Below are 22,496 nucleotides of genomic sequence, written 5' to 3' on the forward strand. Positions count from 1 at the left end.
TTACAGCCCGCAGGCCACATTCAGTCCGTTTTGCTTCTTTATTCGCCTCACCAAACTTTTTTCTTTGAATATTTGAATAAGTATTTTCAATCAATATTAAATTTAGAAACTCCTTATTTTTTCCTTTTATCTAATTTTGTATGGATGATTACATACAAAATAATGTTGGTACATTTATATGATCATTAATGATTTTAAAGTTGAAATAAAATGACAAAAAAATAAAATCTTTAAATTGCAATTTTCATTTTCTTAAATTTACTTGATACCTAGTTGGCCCGCACATAAAAATTAAATACGAAATGTGGCCCACCAGCAAAAAATAATTGCCCACCCCTGCTCTAAACCATACATTGCTGGTCTCACCATGGTCTTGTACACCTTCAATTTCATTCTGGTTGATACTCTTTTATCACACATTACCCCTGACACCATTCCTCTGTTGAAATAATCTAAAACCCTTCATGCTCTATCATTTGAAATAGAAATTAGTAAGCTCTTCATACCTGCGTAAACCTTTCAATTTACTAGTGAGTGTTCTTTTGAAAATTAATCAGGTTTTGTTCTTTACTGCTGTTCAGATTGTGGGCCTCTCGTACAAAGTGTCACAATGCCACTCACACCACTGATACACACAGTTTAATCTAAGACACGATGGAAATAAAGACATAGGGATTATTACTAGGACAACGATAATGTACACATAAAAGAACCAGATCTTTAGAGAAAATATTTAGAACATCTCTTAATTTAGTCCCCAATGAAAAAAAGGTTAGAGAGCAAACAAATGTGAACCGAATATATTGTCATTTCTTTTTGGAAAAGTTTCCGTGTTAATAGTCCATCCCTGTCGGACAGGGATCACATAAGGCTCACGGCTGAAAGTGTTCTTCGTTCAACAAATGTCTTCAAACAGTCCTCATTAAAATATCCTCCTCCTTCTGTGGTGCTAACTGTTCCACCACGTTAGCAGCCCCAGGCCTGGCTCACAGATCGTCCCCTGCAACGACAGAACCACACGTCAGTCATCTGAGTGTCAGAGCTGAGATGTCACGTGACCGAAACGACTGAATCTTTAAAAAGGACCACACTTCTGTCATTATCTGAAAGAAAGGAAAATGGTAGAATGATGTGTGGACAGAGGATAGCTTTTTGGTGAGGAAATAAAAAACTTTTAAAAAGCATCCAGGTGTAAAAACGATTCACCTCTTCATGACCTCAATTATTGGCGTTCCAGTGTTTGACAATTTTACTTGCTGTTATTTGAAACCGATTCAAGGTAAAGAAGAAAACCACAGCTATCCTGGTCAGGTTCACTTTTCTTTCAATGTTAAAAAATTCCCTTTCTGAGCGCAGCATTTGATGAAAAATTACACTGAAGTACATAAAAGTGGTCTTAAAACACGAAGTAAAACCAGGAAATCAGTTCTCTTTCTGCCTTTCTGACTGAGTCTGGAAGTAGCACATCATCCATCAAATGGTTAAACCCCTATATTTCTAGCTAACATCAGTTTGAAGTCACTATCTTCAGTTATGGTTCAGCTGAAATGCAGTGTGATAGGTGATTAAAGCTAGCTAATGCAAAGGAAAAAGGTTGTGAGGGACTATAGATGTATCCTGGTGCAGGTGTGCATTGAATCATAGTGCTATGTTGAAGTCCCTGCACAACGCAATGTTCGGGACAGAACGAAAGACATAGAAAATAATAGCTGTACAACCAATGAGCCTTATATTCCCAAATATTAGACCACTGCCCAACCGATGTGAAGATGTGTGTGAACTCTTACAATCAGTGTGTATGGTGCCTGTTTCTTCTCCATGCTGTCCTCAGCAGGTGGCGGTGTCGATGATGTGCCCGGTTGTGCCGCGGTGTCTGTCGACTCTGTGGTCGGACCCGTTGGTGATGTGTCCACGAAGACTTCATCCGTGACTCGGAAACGTATCTCCTCTCCTTGGTCCATGTAGAGGTCATGGGCTCCTTCCTCCGTCTCATACTCCCAAAGCCAAACCTGCTCAGACTCATCACTGAAGCTACAGCTAAGGAAACTTTAAACGAATTGATTCTTTTACACTCTAAACAATAGATATTACTAGGGAAGAAGTGCTCTGTGAGTCATTTTAGCACTAAGGTCACAGGGGTATCGGAGAGGATACAATTTTGCAGGCTGCTGGAGTGACTCTGGTGGGATGAGGATGTCGTCAAAGAAGTCCATCGTCACTGTGAAACAAGCACCAAAAGACATTCTGACACCATCCTTCCACTGAGTTGCTACACTGATACTACATGTGTTAAATATTCATTTTCAAATCTCATGCAGTTTGACTTTTCATGACCATAATATAACAAAATTAGTTACTTAGGCATTTACACTAATACAAGTCAAAAACAAGTCAAACGGTTGGTAACTTTTATGCTCAAAATAATAGAATTAATTTCCACTACTTTTAAAAGTCAAATTTTACAAGCAGGTAGATTATACACCGGTACTTTTTTTTTTATGTCAATGTAGATAAGATATCTTGAGAAGATAAGGAGGAGTTGTCATAAAAATAAGACTAACTTTCTGATGAAAAGGGAGGGTTGCAACAAAGCAGACTAGCAACATTTGTTGACATTGAGAACATTACTGAATATCAAAAAAGCCAAAATTAACACTTGTTCTGAGTTTAGAACCCATGATGAATCTAATCATTTGTCAATCGTTTCTTGCACAAACCCTGTAGGGTGACAGATATTCTTAATTTATATAATAACTGATTATATAAATCAGTTATTTCCCCCATTTTCAAAATAGATTAGGGAACAATTTTATGACACGTAACATTCACTTCTCCAGAAGTATGTTTGAAGGATGCAATTTGACATTTATTACATGAAAGGATTTTGAGATAAATGGAACATGATAAACTCCTATTCTTATGCTTGTCCCTTCTGAAGGATGCCTTTAACTTTAACCACACAGAGAAGAAAGAAGTAGAGTCAGTGAAGAGCCAACAATTACCATGAACACCCTCCTGACTGCAGTACTTGATCTTGCCGACAAGGATCTCATCGAGGAACGGATGAAAAACCACGTACCTAAAATGAACTGACACAAAGCTCACGATAAATGCGACAGTGGTGGAGATCAACCCTCCCCATTTTACCTTCATGGTGAGGATCTGAGCAACAATGGGGTCTCCACTCATACCTCACCTGCATCAGCCAGCTTAAGTGTCTTATTATCAGAGAGAAAACATAGGCAGAATTTGGTCCATCTAAGGAAAAGTGATGGACCCTCAGCACTCATAAAATACCATTGCCACTATCTTGGTTAAAACTGATAAGCAATTGAATTTATTCCTTATTGATACCATTTAACCTGCATATAGGGTCACTGTGGGACTGAACCCAAACCCAAGGTTTAACCTGAACTGGTCATCAATCTAGAACGTATGTAGTCATTCAAACATTCACTCTCTTATCCACACCTCAGGATACTTTAAGTCTTCACTTGGCTGAGAGCCCCGAGACAACCCATACAGGCACAGGGGAACATGCAAACTTAAAAATCACACTATGGCTACTGTGAGGGCAGAGTTTAGATATCAATTGTGATAAGAAAGTGCTTTATCTATTACAACCCGAAATGAAAGAGTGAAGCAGAGTGAGGCTCATACCTTTGGTGTGTGCGGCTCCATCACCAGGGAAGATATAGGAATCCTCCAGCTTAGTGATGTCAAACAAGCAGATGCAGAGTCCCACATTGTAGACCACCTAAAGGAATGAGAGCAGAGGACACTTGAGCGAAAGAAGACAGCTTCGTGTCCTGAAGTTAACACAGGTAGATTGACATTCTTGTTCTGATATTTGGACCTTGAATGTTTTGTAATGTAATTTCAATGGTCACTTCGATGCATGGATGCATTTTAATGGCACCTTTAAACCACTACTTGTTTTTTCTTTTGGGAACTATGGAGAGAGTAGAATGGATAATCTTGGAAAGGCTGCTTAAATAACCAAAAGAAACTAGAATAACTGTGTGTTTGGTGGCTATTCCTTGTAACATTCAACATTGGATATTAAATACATTTATTAATAGCCCTCTAAATGACAGAATTTGTGATTCTGACCTGAAGAAGAGCACTTCTGTGATGGAAGTGAATGGTCGTGATGCGAACGGAAAAGATAATCTTTATTGAACCCCATAGGGGGATTCATTTGTCACAGCAGCGTATCAGTTTTAATTTCAGAACAATTAAAATAAATAAATTAATGGATTAAAAAAAAAAAAAAAGAACGTGCGGTGTAACATGAAGTCGAAGCGGTTCGGTGGAACCATGTTTCAAACTGAATCTTTCGTCGACTTAAACTACTTTTCCGGTACTTTCCTCTAATTGTCAATTCAGTAACGACTTCAACACTTGTTACTTATAGCTGTTGTAAAAGAACGAAACTGATATTTTCTTTAAAAAAGAAAAGGGGGGGGGGGTTGAGTCTACAATGTTTAGGAAGGAATCCGTTTTAAGTTCCTCGGTTAACCCACCTTGTTAGCTAGCTTCTTGTTGAGCTCCTCGGCTACGGTCTCGTTGAGCTTCTTCTGGAAGTCCCACGGAGGGATCCTGACGGTGTCAACCATCTCCACCAACACAAACATGATGCAGGCTCTCTCTCACAAACACTAACAAACACACCTTGCTTGGGGAGGCGACCCTGCACCCTAGCTGCTGCTGAACTTTCAGGGAAACCTTTGCTTAACTTAAAATAAATATCGGAATAATGTTATGAGTTGCGGTGAGTCGTGGGTGTCTGTGACAGCCATGATGAATCCATGTGAGTTTTGTTTTTACGACAGTTTTACGACATGCCGCAAAAAGAGAAAGACCGTGAAGACCTTGGAATGTTTGATTTCCATTCTCCTTGAGCACTATGTTTTTATTTGTGCAGCTTGATTGGTCAAATAATTATATTGCTCAAAAATATTCATCTTAGCATTATTAAAATTATTAGAATATTGTTAATGCTCATGTATAATTTATTTTCTCACATAATTTAAACTTGGTCTTAAAAGCAAATATTTGCAAGCAGCAATTAGACTTTAACAGTTTGTAACAAGGAACCAGATATCATTAATACCTCTGTTAGTTATTTCTAAATGATTTATACCCCTGTTTGTTTCATTATTCCAGGATAGGTTTCTCCATCATACCATTGTTGTAGATGTTTGTTGCGATCTTGAATGATATTTTATGCAGATGCGCTGCTCAGTTAAGATTTCCTTCCAAAAATTTTATGTTCCCGTAATATTACAGAATCCCGCTGCTCCTGGTCATAAACTCAATAGATAAGTGTGATTGGTAGTTATATGTACAATATATATATATATATATATATGTATAGATGTATCAATAATTCTTTGTATAGATACATATATAGAGGTCAAATATGTAAGTATCACACTGTGCCTATAAAGAAAAACAACAGCATACACACCAGATTTTAATCTTTATTTATTTATGAATAGTTTATTTTTAAATATCAATCTATAAAACAGAACATATTAATAATATACATTTAAAATAGGTTTCAGATTAAAGCTGTTTCTAGCATAACTGAAATAAGATCTATTCATATAACATTTTTTATTTTGCTGCGTCTGAATAGGTGAAGCATATTGTCTAGCTTACTATATTTCTACTGTACTTGAGAAGAGGCCTGACTGCACACAGAACACACACCGTTACTGAATGACAATAACATAATGTCACTTTACAGAAAAAACAAAATTTCTCAAAATCAGTGTCAGCTTGTGTCACAGCAGAACATGTTGAATTTTAAATGTGCAAAAGGGTGAAAGATCAAGGTGTCTGAAAATAAATATTAAGACATAACTGTTTGTGCTCAAATGATCATTTTTTTCATTGGTCATCTTTGACTATCTTTGACTTTGACTTTACTATCATTACTTATGATCAGTTATTTTTTCTTGATTGAATACCTTTGGCTAATAATTTGAGAATATATGAGGTAATGGGTGTAATGTATTGTGATTAAACTGCAGTGATGTTTGTACTGTAATGTACTGGTGTAATGTACTGTGATTAAACTGCAGTGATGTTTCTGTGAGCGTTTAGAAGCTACAAGTATGGCTAAAAAGCTATCTATGTCTGAAAAGGGTCTTTTAGAATACTCTTCAAACAAATAAAACTGTTATGTTATTCCTTTCTTGCTACAATCCAGTGCATGTACATTAATTCAATGTATGGTCCATTTGTCAACCAACTTTGAAATAATTGAGGGAAAAACAAGTTAGACAGGCATTCATTTTTCATTATTTGGTTGTATTTGTGTGTGTATATGTATATATATATTATGTGTGTGTGTGTATATATATATATACATACACACATACATACATACATGTACATATACATATATATGTGTGTGTGTTTGTGTTTGTCTGTGTATTCCTCTCTTTGAAAATGCATGTACCGGTACACATGAAGTATATCAGAAGTTGTTGGTCAGTCTGTGGAATCAAACAACTGAGAAATACACTAAAGGGCAAAATGTGTGCAGAGGATAAATGCGGCATTGCAAAAACACACCTAAAACAGACAACGAACTCTATAAAGTGCTAGTGTACAGGCGTCTGGACGCTAGATTGTGCGTTCGATTACGTGACAGTACAACAGGTCTTTCTAGAAAACAGTGGCCCAAACATCAACCTGAGACAAAAATTAAAGATAAATAAACATTCCTCATGTACTGAAATTTCACTCACTGGAAGCTTAAGATCACAGCTGAGGTTACAAGACTGAATATGAGCACAGAGGTACTATATGTTAATATGACGTGGATTGTCAAGTGGTCTGCACAGATTCATTCAAAGACCTAGCATTGAAGTGAGGAGGGGCACTGAGGAGAAGTTCACAATGTGCACTGAGGAACTAACACATCCACTAATTCCTCAAAAATGTCCCTGGGATAGGGGGTTAATCAACTTTGCAAGACATTATTATTTCACCCCATAGTTCAGGTTGTAGTTTGGGCCACATTAGTAAGCCTGAGGACGGCTGAGCAACGAGGAGACAGCAGAAGTCAGTCGAACGTTGGAAATGAATAATTCATGAATCTCTCTCTCTCTCTCTCTCTCTCTCTCTCTCTCTCTCTCTCTCTCTCTCTCTCTCTCTCTCTCTCTCTCTCGCTCTCTCTCTCTCTCTCTCTCGCTCTCTCTCTCTCTCACACACACACACACACACACACACACACACACACACACACACACACACACACACACACACACACACACACACACACAAAATGGCAAGACAATTGGTAAAACAACCCCATTGTGCGTTCTCATTCTCCAAACCCAAGCAATATGTCCACACAGGGACTAATTTTTGCAGTGGGCAGCATCAGAGAGTATACAAAGACTCATGTGTTTGTAACCACATGCAAAATGAAGAGTGCAACACTAGCAGAGGCAAAATCACAAAGACAGCAGCTTGGAAAGTGACTAAGGGTGGGGGAAGGGTTTCGGTTCTACTTGGAAAGTGCATTTTTGGTCAGGTAATACAGTTAATACGTCAGGTTTAGGATATTATAATGCTTTTGCATTATAATGCTAAGGTCATTTTGGGGTTGGTCACTACTACAGGGAAGTTGAAGAATGGATGTGCACAAAAGTAGACCATGAGGGGAGAGAACTTCAACAAAGGTCTGGTTATTTCAGCTTTTTGGATGGAAACCAGTGAAACATTGTTTCTTTAAAAGGCTCATTTGAGAAGATCGCCCAATGAAGAAACTCCTTGTACTGCATCTTGAGGCTGAATGAAAACAATTCAATGTCCGACCAAGCAGACAATATAGAGTCCTTTGGAGAAAATACTCTTGTATTTTGCTTCCTACAACTAATTAATCTCAACGGGACTTTTTTCCTGGTTAAATAAAGGTTAATTAAAAAATAAAAATAAAAATTAATTCATAAAAATAATGTGTAGCACATTCTGTTTCCAACTGAAATTACAGAGCAGGAATAAAAATGATAGGCACTCCCTTCAAGACATTTAAATGAGATCCAAAGATGTGATGTATTTTTTTGGGCCATGAGCAAGGATACAAAGCAGTAGAAATGCTGAAAAAGTTATGAAAGGAGGGAGAAATAGCTGTTGGCTGGGGTCCTTAAATATGAAGCGATGAGATTTACGTGCCTCTGTTATGAGTTGTACTTTCAGCGATCCCTCTTATATGAAGATACCTTTGATGAGAAGCCTCTCAGTGAATACTTTTCACTTGTTGACATTTGGTTGGATAAGTAAAAGCAATAAAGGAGCCGGCCTTAGAACCACTTAGGCAGTTGTGGATATGTAGGAGCTAGGACCATGAATCTCCAAAGTTGAGAGAGTTTGTGCTAGAATTAGGATTAAGGAATACTATGGTTGGTTTTATTGTCTATCATCTCCTAACCCTGTTATCCATTATTACCAAACCATCCATGAGATAGGATCTGCATGATCGGGTTTGTAATTTTGCACTATGGCCAAAATCCTTAAAACTAGAAAATCTAAAGCTTCCTGCAGGATCAAATTGCCGGGTGACAGTCTGCTAGGCCCAGGGAGCGCTACAGGAGTGAACATGCTGTGAGAACAGACACGCAGTCTTGCTCACAGAGATGGCTGAAGTCATGAGCATTTGCCTGACTCTCCCTTCACAGTATTCATTTCTGTATATGTGCATGGCTGTGTGCGCTTTTCATCTGTCCAGCGACCTTGCATGTGTGTGTTTGTGTGAGAGTTTCCTTAAATGACCAAGAATTACTGCACCGCCCTCCAGAAATGTCTGTTTACCAACAACCACTCACTGTCTCCACCTCATTGCTGAGCCCCTCTATAGGCCCACTTTTCTCCCCATCTTAACCTACGCCAAGGCCCCTCAACAGCCTATTTCAGGCCCAGCCTCCACTCCTTCCATGAATTATTGAAGCTCCTTCATCCGATTGAGGGCAGAGCCAGCCCTGAACCACTCGATCTGTGTTTCATTGAAGGTGTGGTTTAGAGAGATGGACTCCTGGCTGCCATCGCTGTGTAGGATCACTGCAGCCAGGGGCTGGGGGGTGAGACGGACAGATACAGTAAGGTGTGGATCAATCATGCAGAACAGAAACTGTCAAGTACGTCCCAGTTTCACTTCACACAGTGTAGTGAAAATCCAAACTATGCGTAGGTTCAATGGTTCACATGCGGAGGATTTCCCTCACCTTGCCTGGAGCAAAGGAACTCAGTCCTTTGATTGAAATCTTGTCATCTGGGCGAATTTTGTCATAGTCACTGGCATCTGCAAAAGTCAGAGGCAACAAGCCTTGCTTCTTCAAGTTGGTCTCTGTAGAGAGGAAAAACACAAGACAAAGTAAATATGCAATGAAAGAGCCTCACTTTTCTTTTCTCTGCATCTGATCCCCAGAGAATGTCTCTGAATGTAAAAACAGTTATAACAACATACAACTTAATGGAAAATGCAACAGGTGAATATTTGCTGTTCATTAAAACTAGTTCAACCTATCCAGGGTCTCCTCGAGTGAGCTGGTCAACAAAAAACAAGCTATAACCAAAAATAAACACCAGCACAAAGATGGTTTTCAGCTAATGAACTTAAATTTTCAAAAAATAACTGTGATCCCTCTAATCAGGAGGCCATTTTCACAACAGTGAGGAGAATAAGATGATCAAAGTTAGTTTTGGATACTGCATTCAGTGGTTGACCTTGTTTGCATTTTTATTTACTTAAGTTTAACATGTTTTATTGACAATATTCCTTTGCCCATATCAGCATTACTGACCACATATTAGAATAAATCAACATCACTGAGAAAAGACCTGTCATATTATTTAATCAGGACATCAATCTGTATCTTGCACCAACTCTAGCTGCCTGAATGGATCTCATTTTCATGTTCACAATCAATCTATCTTGAAAGTTATGGCTTATTTTGTTAACCCACTTGGGGATGAATTGAACTTTATGGAAACTGAATGGGGGAGGGACAACTGACATGAAACTCAATGTATTGTGTGTTAAAATTTTCACACATAACACAAAGAAGCCTCTGATCAAGAAAGACAAATTATCGTCCTGAGAGTCAACCTCACCTACTCTCTTTGCTATTTGTCATGTAAAGTAGATAAATTAATCATTTAAGTAGCATGACTCCACTGGTCTGAGATTTTTTTAAGCATGACACTGACTGATATCTATATATCTATTTTGGGGGTTCTTTGTTCATCAGAATATTAATATGGTTATGTAAGACCTACAATGCTGATCCTCATGAAACCTGGCGGAGGATGGTGACATTGCTATTCATTTCTCAGGAGGTCTAAAAATACCGTGGATTCTGGCGAAGCTCTTCACAATGATGGCACGTCCTCCCAGGTGCCGAGGCTCCAAGGCAGCATGCTCTCTGCTGGACCCTTCGCCGTAGTTCTCGTCTCCAACCACCACCCAGTTTATGCCATTGGCCTGTAAATGTCAATACAAAAAAGTAGATCTTGATCGTGCTGGAGAGGAAATTCTAAAGTTGATTACTGGCATTGTATACGATCCTAAAAGAAACCCAAACATTTATTGGCCTCCTACTGACCTTGTATTGGCGGGCCACATCAGGCACACCTTCATAGTCTCCAGTCAACTGGTTCTTGACACTGTTGACCGTATCATTCTCAATGTTTACGGCACCGATCAGCAGATTGTTGGAGATGTTGTCCAGGTGACCGCGGAATTTCAGCCAGGGCCCAGCAGCACTGATGTGGTCCGTGGTGCACTTTCCTTTCACCTGTACGGGTAGAGAGGGAAACAAGTTTGTTAACATCATGTGATTCTGTGGAGTCAAAGTCACATTTGTACCAAACCTTTAAAAAAAGATATTTAAAACAGAGTGCATTGCAGTTCTGCTTTGAGCCTCAGGCGTACTGAGGGACAGTATTTGATATTTTGATTTTCGACACGTTTTATCCTAATCCACATTACTCTGATTTAAGGGGAGGTTAAAAACTCTCTTACCTTGATGAGAACCCTCATGTCTTCCAGGTCTTTTCCATGCCACTTGTCAAAGGGCTCCAGCAGCTGCAGGCGGTTGCTAGAGGGGCTCACGTCCACCTGAATTGCAAGTCAAGAGTGAGACTTCAAGATTCGTTCTGATAGCTAGCGTGAGTTTGTACAGCCTGCAGTGTATTCAGGTGTAAACGAAGGATTGAAGTGCTGCTCTGCTTTCTGTTCATGGAGAGAGAAGATCTTGTAAAAGTAAATCACCTTGACAGAGCCTCCCTCGGTTGGAGGATGCTGATAGGTGTCCTGACCAGGGTCAAAGTCTCTGGAGGGAAGCTCATCACCACTGGGGGGCTCCAGCTTGAACTTCTCGCCATTGGGAGCAGTCAGATAGTCTGTCTCAGGGTTGAAGTTGAGGGTTCCAGCAAGCGCCAAAGCAGTGACAATCTAGATAAAATATACAGGACACAAACACACACTAATATCAACTTATTCCCATTCGTCTTTGTCTTTCCCCATCAACTCAAAGTCCCTCAGATGCAATACGGGATTTCTCCATGTCTCATTTTGTAGTGACAGCTCTCTGATAGCTTAACCTGCTTCAATGTTAGATGTGCTTTTTGATTGTTATAATATGATCTGTTTTGCTTTTTATTGATGACTTAATGGTGACTGATTAGAATGTTAGCAAATTATCAAACAGTAGTTGAATTGTAAATTTTACGAGGAAAATCACAGATATGGCAATTAAAAAGGAATTGGGATCACATTAATTTGAGTACTATTCACATGAAAACCCCAGGGAACCCTAATTCAGACCAGGGAAGGCTTGAATCTGCATATTGATGCCTGTGAATGTCTTACCTCAGGAGAGGTGACAAAAGCGTGAGTAGCTGGATTAGCGTCGTTCCTGGCAGTGAAGTTCCTGTTGAAGGAGGTGACGATGGTGTTTTTCTCCCCTTTTTTCACATCCTTCCTGAAGACAAACAAACATTATTGTACCCAATAACCTCAGCCCGCAAACTGGCACACAAACAGTTTTCGAACAAATTTTTAATTGATCCGTGAACAAGCCCTCGGTGCACAGACACACACACAAACAAACAAACTCATTGGCTTTCTGCTGCATGGGGTTGTATGCCTTGACATACTCAAGGAGGAAAAAGGGAAGACAAAAAAAAAAACAAAAAAAGAAAACAACCCACCTTCCTCCTCCTCCCCCTTTTCCTCTCAAGTAGAAACGCGTATGTCAATGTAATTATTACAATCAATAATGAATTGTGATTTATCCCGGTGCTCCGAAAGCTGATTGGCTCCGGTCCAGGAACTTGCGCATTATTTAAGCACCCCCCCTTCCTATCTAAGCCCTGTGCCCGAAGGGGGCGGGGGGCACCACAGCGTGGAGGTGGCCCGTTAAGTCCATGGAGCTTTATTCAAATAAATACTATTGAAGGAAGTAACAGTAACCAGCTGATAGTACAAACAAAATACTAAAATCCTCACCTTGACCAATAACACTGAGTCAGTTTTTGCAAGCAATGGTACCGTGCTCATATAAAGATAGAACAATCAATGTGCGGGTTTAGAAATTATTTCAAAATGATGGCAGACCTGTCCCACTGTCCAATACAGGGTCCACAGGCATTGGCCAGTACGATTCCACCCACATCACTCAGAATCTTAGCCTGTAAGTTGACAAAAGGCATCAATGAATCCACCTTTTCTCTCCCTGTCAAGCACAAACTCATGAATAACAGGATATATTCTGAGAATACTCTTTAATGATAAAAAATATCGGCAAAATTTACACTCACATATCCATCCCTCTCGATAGTGGCTCGAATCTGTTCTGAACCAGGTGTGACTGTGAACTGGGCCTTACACTTCAGACCTTTGTCCAAGGCCTGTTTGGCCAGAGAGGCTGCTCTGCCCATATCCTCGTAGCTGGAGTTGGTGCAGCTGCCAATCAGACCTACAAATAACAAAGAGAGGAAAAGTGATATGGTTACAGTCGAGTGTATAGTAGAATGGAAGCATTGGTTTTTTTTTAACAACACACTACGCATGTAAAAGGGTGAGCGAAATATTGGAAAATCAACATAAAGTTACAATACACACTCATCTGTAGTGACTGGGGGAGGTGTGTATAAGTACTTGTATATTGCATTCAGTGTTTCTACTGGAAGGTCAACTGATGGAAAACTACCAGATACTTGACACAGCTGTAATGTGATCCAATTATAACTGCTCAATAGCAGAACTGCAGCAAACAATAAAAAAAATATCACATTTAACTGGACAAAAGAATCGCTGATTAGAGAACGTAGATACACAAACACTGACCGACTTTAACCTCCAGAGGCCAGCCATTGGTCTGTGCCACAGACCCGATCTCAGACACGGGGTGAGCCAGGTCCGGGGTAAACGGCCCATTGATATGTGGCTTCAACTGGAAGAAGAGAAACACAATTCTAATGGGTGTCAAAGTGGGGAAACACGGTAACGAACATAAAACAGTTGTTGAAACTACAAGGCAGCTGAAAAACAATGAACTAAAATTCTACAATCTACCAGATTAGCAAGAGGAGTTGGCCCTTAACACGTCTGTTGGTACGCATATGTATCGCTTTGTTTTAATTTGGAGTTGGATTTTTTTGAGATGTTCTGGAAAAAGTAAAAAATTAAAATAAAATAAGAAAAATATATCTTCTTCTTCTTCTTCTTTCAGCTTTTCCCTTCAGGGGTCGCCATGTGTGTTTATCTCTCTTGGTTGTCCATTGTGTCTGATGAGGACAATCCTGCCTGTGCTATTTCAGAGTCTTGCTGTGACTATAGAGACCAATCCTTGATCCTCACGGTCTGCCACAGTCAGAGCAGGTGAATCCACAGGCTGGGGATGAAGATAAGGTGCTGACTTCATGTCTCCTTTTCTATCACCTCAGTCTTCCTCAAGTCTATGCACTCGTTGGCAGAGGCTCTTCCAGGTGGAGCGCTGGATGGCAGCATCGTCCAGCTAGGTTGGCTTCAGGGTTTATTTGATAATCGGGATTTTCAGTTGGTCTTTATATCTTCTTTTCTGGCCACCTGCTAAGCGGCGGCCAAGATATAATTGGTGGTAAAGAACTTTCCATAGCAAGTGATCTTTGGGCATCCTGATAACATGGCCAGTCCACTGGATTTTTGTGTTGGGGTACTGTGGCTTCGATACTGACAAAGTTGGTCTTGTGGAGTATCTCTGTTTGGGGTACTCTGTACTTCCAAGATATCCTCAAGGCATTGTAGGCATCTGATGTGGGAGGCCTCGAGCATCCTTATGCATAGAATGATGTTAGGACTACTACCTGGTAAACATTTGTTTAAGAGCAAAGGTTGAGGTGTTTATTCAGAAAGACTATTTCTGGGTCGTCCAAAAGATGATGATGCTTGATTGATGCAGTTTTGTATCTCCCTTTCCATGCCGCAGTTGTTGAAGAAGCTGCTGAGGTATTTAAAGATTCTGTAACTGCAAGGTGCATGTCTGAGATGGTGAAGATTGGTGGGTCAGGTGGGGGAGGAGCTGCTCACTGGCACAGTAACTCAGTCTTTGCTACATTTACAGAGACCCATAGGCATTTGCAGCAACTGTGAGTGCAGCTTAAACTGCTTTTGGTGAGTGGCCCACAACTGCAGTTGTCTGCATACTGGTACTTGATGATGTGTTCAGAAGTCACTTTTGTGACAGCCTGAAACCTTCTGATATACAAAGGGCTTCCATCAAGTTTGAAGTCCACCATTATCCCGCTGTCCTTCTTGATTTTTTCACATAATAGCAGTGTCACAGTACTGTTTCTCAAAATGAACTGGAGCAAGGACTCGTCTCTGACACATACCAGTACAAACCCTAAATGTTTCAGGTTCCTGGCCTCTAGTAGTGCCATTTATCATCCCAATGTGGAACAGTTGGAGAAATATAATAAATTTATCCTCAGTGAAATTTTCAGCCAAATTTCGGTGGATGGACGGCAGAGCGGATTATCACATGGAGCCTGGTTATTATTAGTTGGTCGTCTGTCCAGCCCTCTGCACCTCACAGTGCACAGGTAAGCAAGACATCTTTTATATCAGAACATCTCAAAATGATGTAGTCCAGGGAGTGGAGTTGCATCCAGGGTGTTTTGTGTTTATTTTTTTGTTTGAAGAGGATGTATGTGATGGTTAAATCAAGTTGGCGTGCAGGCAGTGGGGAAGAAGTTGATTGCTCCCATGGTACATCCACTAGGGTGGACCTGTGCACTATATCTATGGGGCCCACTGCGGCTCCCAGATCCCATGCTAAGTAAGCCTGGGTCCGCAAAGCCCAAGTTAAAATGTGTGCAATGAGGAGGTCTGGCAGCAGTCTTGAGTGATGGAAAGGCTTTGTACTGCCAGGAGGATATCGATGCATGAGTTGCTTCTCAATTCACCACAGGAGTTAGCCAGCAGCAAATTCTGAAAGTTAGAGGTAGCAAGCAGAGACGAGGTAGGCATGCACCTTCTCTCTAACTACTGCATTAGACACATCACAAGGCCCCGTGTTCAGGACACACACACACACACACGCACACACGCACGCACACACGCACGCACACACGCGCGCGCGCGCACGCGCACGCACACATACACACACACACAACAGATTATCTTAACTGTTTTTTTTAATAAGAAGGAATAAACATCAATAAAACTTTATTTTCTTTTATCGGAATTATCTATTTTAAATCAGGTCAGGTGAGATTTTATTTTTACAGCCCAAACATACACATCACAATGTGCCAGGAAGGGCTTTACTTTTTTACAAGGTGGGACAACCATGGACTTGATTGAGGAGGCCTTTTCACATATGTGTCAAGGACAAGAACCTCCAACCACTGGTAGAAACAAACAAATGCGCGTTTATCTTATCTTCACACTCACCAGTGACTCACCTGGCTCAGGTTAATCTCTATGATCTGGTCATATTCACAGTCCTTATCTGGAACCAGGTCATCTTGGAATTGGTCAGCTACAGACGCAATCTCTAGAAAGGGTTTGGCCATCAAAGACAGAATAAGACTCAGACAATGAACAAAGACTTAAACCTCAGATAAATAAGTAAAAGTCAAAAGTCTGACCTGCACGTCCAGTTTTCTCCAGGTAGGTCCTCATGCGATGGTTGTAGGGGAAAACGGATGTGGTGGCACCGATCTCTGCACCCATGTTACAGATGGTGGCCATCCCTGGAAATACAGTCGGAGTTATAACTTTTGGCTGAGTTTGAAATCTGTTCGTTTAAAAACGATTGACCCACGCCTTCCCATTTCAATCCGGTTAATTTGGTAACCATTCAATCTTTACCTTGCGACAAGGCAAATCATTAAGGACATTTTCAGTGCAGTTTCAGTTTCACAGATTGATGTCGGTGGTTCATAGGAGTTGTGTGTGTCATGCTCTTATCTGTATCATTTGCCTTTTGGGCTGTTTTTTGTGTTGACTGCCATGTTTATAAAGTATTGTGCATTTTCTTGGAATAATGTTATTTGATCATTTTTAACTTTGTGATATTTCCTATTCTATTCCTGCTCGTCAAATAAACATGGTAGTGTCTTCAAGATATCTCAGAGGTGTAGTTTTCATGAGTACAACTGCAGTACAGTAGTATAGGAGGCAGTAATCTTATCCGGACGATTGGGAAGCACAGTACCCTTCTTCCGTTTTACCTGCTTAAGATTTCGTGAAGTGTCCTTACCAGTGCAAGAGATGGAGTCAACTCCAGGTCCATGATACTCCACGATGGCCCCTGTCCCACCCTTTACAGTCAGGATACCGGCCACTTTCAGGATAACATCCTTTGGAGATGTCCAGCCAGACAAGGTACCCGTCAGCCTTACTCCAATCACCTGGAGGAGGTACACAATCAGCCTCAAAGCTTAAACACACACATGATCAAAATAAAGTGTTTTTACAATAAAATTAATTGATCTCAGGTGCTCACTTTAGGACACTTGAGCTCCCATGGGATTCCGGCCATGACATCAACAGCATCAGCTCCACCCACACCAATACAGATGGCGCCCAGGCCACCACCATTTGGTGTGTGTGAGTCTGTCCCTATCAGCATCACTCCGGGATAGGCATAGTTCTCCAGAATAATCTGTCCAAGCGTGAGCATATTCACAGTCAGAAACATTAATATTCAGGGACTGCTATGGTGTAAAAGATGAAAAAAAAACAACAGTAATATATCTCTGTGCCTGATGGATGATTCCTGAGCCTGGTTTCCAGAAGCCGACTCCGTACTTGGCTGCAGCAGTTGCAAGGAAGTTGTATACTTCCTCATTCACTTTCTGTGTTTAAATGGAGAGAAATTATTATTTACAGCTTTGACTTTCAAAGCTTGGTAGTGGTACATAAATCATCAGCTCTTTGGGTTGATGTCCTGGTCCAAAGAGGAAGGACAGACAAACATCAACCTCCACAGCCAAGTGGGTGAGGATTTTAATATGACTTTCGCTTTGACCAAAATTGCCCAGAGTCTTAAAATGTCTGTACAATCCAGCGTGCTGGTAATACAAACTGCAGTAACATGAAGAAGTTATTTCAACATGTAAAAATATAAGTTAAAAACAAATTTGTCACTGACACTATAAAACTTTAAATCAAATTGCAGCACAACAACACAAACGTAACAACACTGCACTTGCCACTATGTTTTCTCTAACTCTATCAGACGATAAACTCACTCGTTTAAAGTAAAATCTTTGGATTTTCTGGCTGCGAAAAACATTAAACATCCAAGAGGTATTGCAACTAACAATGATTTTCAACACTGGATTCCTGTGTTGTTTGTTCTTGATTTCTCAATTAATCAATGACTTGAATTTTCGAAAATATTTTTCGAAAACTTGACTAGTGTTTCTTAAAGCTCAAAAAGATGCCTTAAAAATGTCCACAACCCAATTTACTGCTTGTATGTCTTAAGGTGGTCACATTTCTAGCAAATATGATCAAGCAACTAATCAACAAAATGCCAGATCTGAACTCAACGGTGCTGTATTTGCCTATTATTTATCAGTAGGTGTACTCAAATACACAACACAAATGCACTTCTTGTTTGGCATACAAGATAATCACAACTAAAATATACAAAAGTCAAAGATTATAATGACAGACACTCTCCAAGAGTTTGTTCAGCACTTTCAGATCCATTTTCTTGTGCAAGTATGAAATTTCTGCAGCTCAGCTCTTCATAAGAGAAGGAGTGTGCGCAGGTGGAACACCAGGGTCACTTCATCCATTATTTAGCCTGATCTCAGACATGATAAGAGTGCTCTGCCTTTCTGTCAGGATGATTTGTTGGACAAATGTATTTTCCTTGAAGAGTTCAAAGACAGCTTTCAATATTTTAAAACCTTATTGCAACAAAAATCTGCCAACATTAGACCAGTCTCCCAAAAAACTGTCATTGTAAACTGAAAAGGCAAAAACCAAAAAAAAATATATGCCCTTCCTTCAGCCAACAGAAATAATGACTAAAAACAAACAGTTAGCTCCTCACCATGAAATTAATACTATTTGAATTTGCACTATTTAATACACGCAAATAATTTTCCAAGCATGTGATAACATGATCAGCATTGATCCTCTACACGCAGTCACCTTAGCCCTCTGCAGGTCCTCAGCCCCGCCAATCTGAGCCTCGATCAGGTGATCACAGTGAATAGTGGAGGGCACAGCCACCTTGGGCAGCCCACTACTGATGAACTGAAGCATTGCCATTTGAGCTGTAGCATCCTGCATGGCCACACGGTCGGGATGCAGGCGCAAGTAAGTGCGGCCACGGTCGATCTCCTGTCCCTCTGGATCATCCAGATGACCGTACACGATCTTCTCAGAGAGAGTGAGAGGTCTGCCAAGTCTGATGGAAGGTCATCGGTGAGAAGATGAGGTATATGACATGTGCGTAAACACTAAAAACAGGACAGCTTAACAGAGCGATACCTATGTGCTTTTCAAAGAAGGGAACTGACCTCTTGCGAACGATGTTGATGTTCTCATGCATCTTCTCATAGTGAAGAGTGGAGCTGGGCTCAAAGCGGCTCATTGCCACCTTGGCCCTGGCACTGAGGGCTGCGGAGACATGAAGACGCCTTGCCCTGATTCCAAGGGCCAGCTAGGCCAGAAAATAAATGAGACATTCTATAAAAATAATGCAATACTTGCATCACATTACTCAACTTTACTGAGTTGAACTGTTGAGTTAAAATCTAAAAATATGGGGATTTATTTAATTAGGGCATGGAAAAATATTAACTTAAATTATACAAGTATCACATCCATGGAAAAAAGCCTGTAGTCCAATTGCTCAGACTGACAAAAACAATGTTGAAACAGAAAAGAAAATTGAGTTACTCTGCTTCATTAGTAGAATTGAAACACTGTCATACATATAGAAATATGAATTTGCAGAATCAAACTGCCTCAAAGGTTCACTGTTCCACACTGAAACTAAAATACAATTTAAAATTGATTTCACCTCAATGAAAAATTTAGCCATTTTAGGTAGCAGGTGCATGATATGCAAATGCATACACAATACGCAGCAACAATGTACATCAAAGCATATCGATTCAAATACCGGTAATAGAAATGAACGATTAAAAAATCATTTTAAAAATATCTATAAAACAAGCCAAATTGTTCAAAACTATTTTCAATTTCATCATCAAAACAGATTTACCATCAAGCCAGCAATTCTCTGTCTGATATACTAGATCACATCAAAGTGTGTGTGTGTGTGTGTGTGTGTGTGTGTGTGTGTGTGTGTGTGTGTGTGTGTGTGTGTGTGGAGGGGTGTATGTTAAACTATTTAAAGTGCAAATGCATGAAGTCTTTAATATTAAACAGGGGTGTCGAAACTCATTTTCACAGCGAGCCGTAACAGCATAACAGCTGCCTTCAAAGGGTCACATGTAACGGTAACAGTGTAAATGTAACTAAATCTTACTACTCCTCAATGTTAAATAACTCTGAATGTATTACTCATTCAAATACAAAATGTAACATATGCATTCCAATCTTTCTTGAAACATCCTCCCATCTGCATCAAGTTTTCTCTTCCTGGACATTTAGGTATCATTTGTATTTCTCAATTCCACTTGTTGAATATCGCGTTAATGTGGATACAATTCAATCTGATGGCGGAATGCTGTCACTTTGCAGGTCACATGAATGGCATGAATTGTGAAAAATGTAGTTTATGGACAACGCACACATTTGACTTATTTATTTTAAGACAATCAGACCTTAGACATTCTCGTGGGCCACATGAAATGACGGCCACATTTGACCCACAGTTCTTGAGTTTGACATATGTGATATAAAAAGATGTAAGATGACGAGGTAACTGATACAATCAGTTGATAGTAAAAATGTCTTTTGACGGTTTCTCTTATATTGGATATTTGCCAATTTTGGAAAGCATGAAATATCAATAAAAGCGAACGCTTTGAAACAATGCCATCGCATCATCAATACACAGAACACTTTTTTTTTTTTAAATATCAACTTAGTTTCCAATTGACGTGTCGATATATACGGCCCCACAGGCCAAAATCTTTGTAAACAATCAGAGTTGATGTCTGCGTCATAATCCCCCTTCAACTACGTCACCTTGCGATCACCTTGGAAACAAAAATCACGATATATAACACCTATTGCTGCCTTAATTAAATGAAAACTGCGCGAAAGTGACAATAACAAGCGATATCATGACTTTAAAACGAGTTCATGACGAGTCGGCCGTGGTTTATAACGGTTATGTGTCGCTGCCGGGAGTCAGACGGGGACATAGTGACCTGACAGACGAGGGCTCGATGCGGATTTGGCGCTACATTTATCCGCTGCCGCTCAACCGTCGTTGACAGATTCGGTACCAGACGACGGAATATTCGTATTGTCACGTACGATTTCGACGGTGAGACGGCAATGACTTGTTAAAAAAAAAAAATAGCTGCATCTTACCCGTATTCTAGTCACAGTCAAACAGTAAGACGCCATTTTATCCCGAGAGTAAAGTATCGCGTTGATATGACGTCACAGGATTTACTGACGGCTCCCTGAGGCTTTTGAAAATAATCAGTGAGTATTTAATTAAAATGTATTTTATTGTAGTTCGTTCATTTTTAAAATGTAATTTCAAATTTTTGGCGATCTTGTACGATCTAAATAAAACTTAAAAGCACCCCGGGTTTTGAAAATAATCAACGAGTTTTTAAGTAAAATGTATTTTAGTTTGGTCAGTTCATTTTTACAATGTAATTTTAAATTTATGGCAATCCTGTAAAATCTAAAACTTGTTAAAATATTTTTGTAAATAGTCGTAAACGACTGGATGCGCCAGTAAAAGATGATGACAGCAGAGAGAGAGGACGGCATTTTTGGTTTGCTGCCGATGGATAATTTAAGTCCGGCTTCTTTCATTTAGTATTTTTCTTAAAAGTAACCTTGACCCAAACGTCTTACTTCGGAGTTCAAAATGTTCTTTTGCATGCAGAAGTGTAATTTCGTTTTCTCTGTGGTTGTTCATTGCAACACATTTTGTTTATATGTTCAAATCATTTATTGTTACATGCACAGTGTAGAAATGTGTTTCCCTGTACAGTGAAATTCCTACTTTGCTGTCCGCAGTGCATTTGGATACATAGCATAAAGGCAAAAAAGTATATATGCCAAGTTAATTCATTTTAACTTCTCCCAGTGTCTTCTTGACTGTGGGGAAACGGGTCCAAATGGCTCTTTGAGGAGTAAAGGTTGCTGACCCCTGGCATTGACTAAATAGACTATGTGATAAAGTTGTAGGCAGTAGTATGTTGTAAGAGAGGTAATTGTGGACAAGTAGTGATAATCAGTTTATAACACGTAATATGAACAAAAAGTCCAATATTTTTGCATCAGGGCTTACACTATTCCACTATTCCACTATTCCACTATTCCACTATTCCATTACTGCCACCACTACGAGTAGAAACTATTTAGACAACAACAACAATAATAATCATAATCATAATGATACGGTGAGACCCATACTGAGTTCGGTAGATAGGTAGGTACTTTATTCGTCCCCAAGGGCAAATACACAGTTTTAGCAGTTCCAGCTGTATCCACAATCATCAGAAATAACTGAACTGAAGCTATGAAACCTGAAATGAAGATGCGTAAATGACAACACAGCCACACAATAAACCTTTTAAGGTGTATACAGTGTTTTCTGATGCCTCCGCTTAACACACTTTTATGTAATCATCATAACTGTACAAAAAGTTATTTTCTGTTATTGTTGCATCTGTTAAGAAGAATAATGGAATAAATGCACAGTTTCGAAGCATTATTTTCAAGATTTTCATAATTGTATTGCCGTACTCAGAAGATCCTCTAATTCTCTCTTTGTTATGTTCTATTATTTTTCTCAACTGAA

At 39.8% G+C, this 22,496-nt stretch overlaps 2 protein-coding genes across 2 annotated transcripts; both read right to left on the reverse strand.

The window, feature by feature from the left end:
* Nucleotides 1–624: 624 nt before the first annotated feature.
* polr3h (polymerase (RNA) III (DNA directed) polypeptide H) lies at nt 625–4,808 on the reverse strand. The gene is made up of 6 exons (XM_086170466.1): nt 4,527–4,808; nt 3,661–3,757; nt 3,003–3,089; nt 2,155–2,218; nt 1,788–2,025; nt 625–1,000 (listed from the first exon to the last, which is right to left on the reverse strand). Exons 1-6 carry the CDS (start codon nt 4,635–4,637, stop codon nt 950–952), a joined length of 648 nt encoding a protein of 215 aa, XP_086026592.1. The 5' UTR covers nt 4,638–4,808; the 3' UTR covers nt 625–949.
* Nucleotides 4,809–7,113: 2,305 nt separating this feature from the next.
* Nucleotides 7,114–21,111, reverse strand: LOC147220828 (aconitate hydratase, mitochondrial-like). Its single transcript, XM_086170418.1, has 18 exons — nt 21,044–21,111; nt 19,051–19,193; nt 18,680–18,938; nt 17,275–17,367; nt 17,016–17,174; nt 16,770–16,920; nt 16,156–16,260; nt 15,970–16,061; nt 13,370–13,475; nt 12,841–12,998; nt 12,638–12,711; nt 11,891–12,002; nt 11,291–11,473; nt 11,042–11,137; nt 10,623–10,814; nt 10,369–10,501; nt 9,243–9,364; nt 7,114–9,091 (listed from the first exon to the last, which is right to left on the reverse strand). Exons 1-18 carry the CDS (start codon nt 21,077–21,079, stop codon nt 8,960–8,962), a joined length of 2,346 nt encoding a protein of 781 aa, XP_086026544.1. The 5' UTR covers nt 21,080–21,111; the 3' UTR covers nt 7,114–8,959.
* Nucleotides 21,112–22,496: the final 1,385 nt, after the last annotated feature.

Source organism: Fistularia commersonii, chromosome 23 (assembly GCF_037954325.1).
Source record: "Fistularia commersonii isolate RoL2024-O1a breed Wild chromosome 23, RoL_Fcom_v1.0, whole genome shotgun sequence".
NCBI lineage: Eukaryota > Metazoa > Chordata > Actinopteri > Syngnathiformes > Fistulariidae > Fistularia > Fistularia commersonii.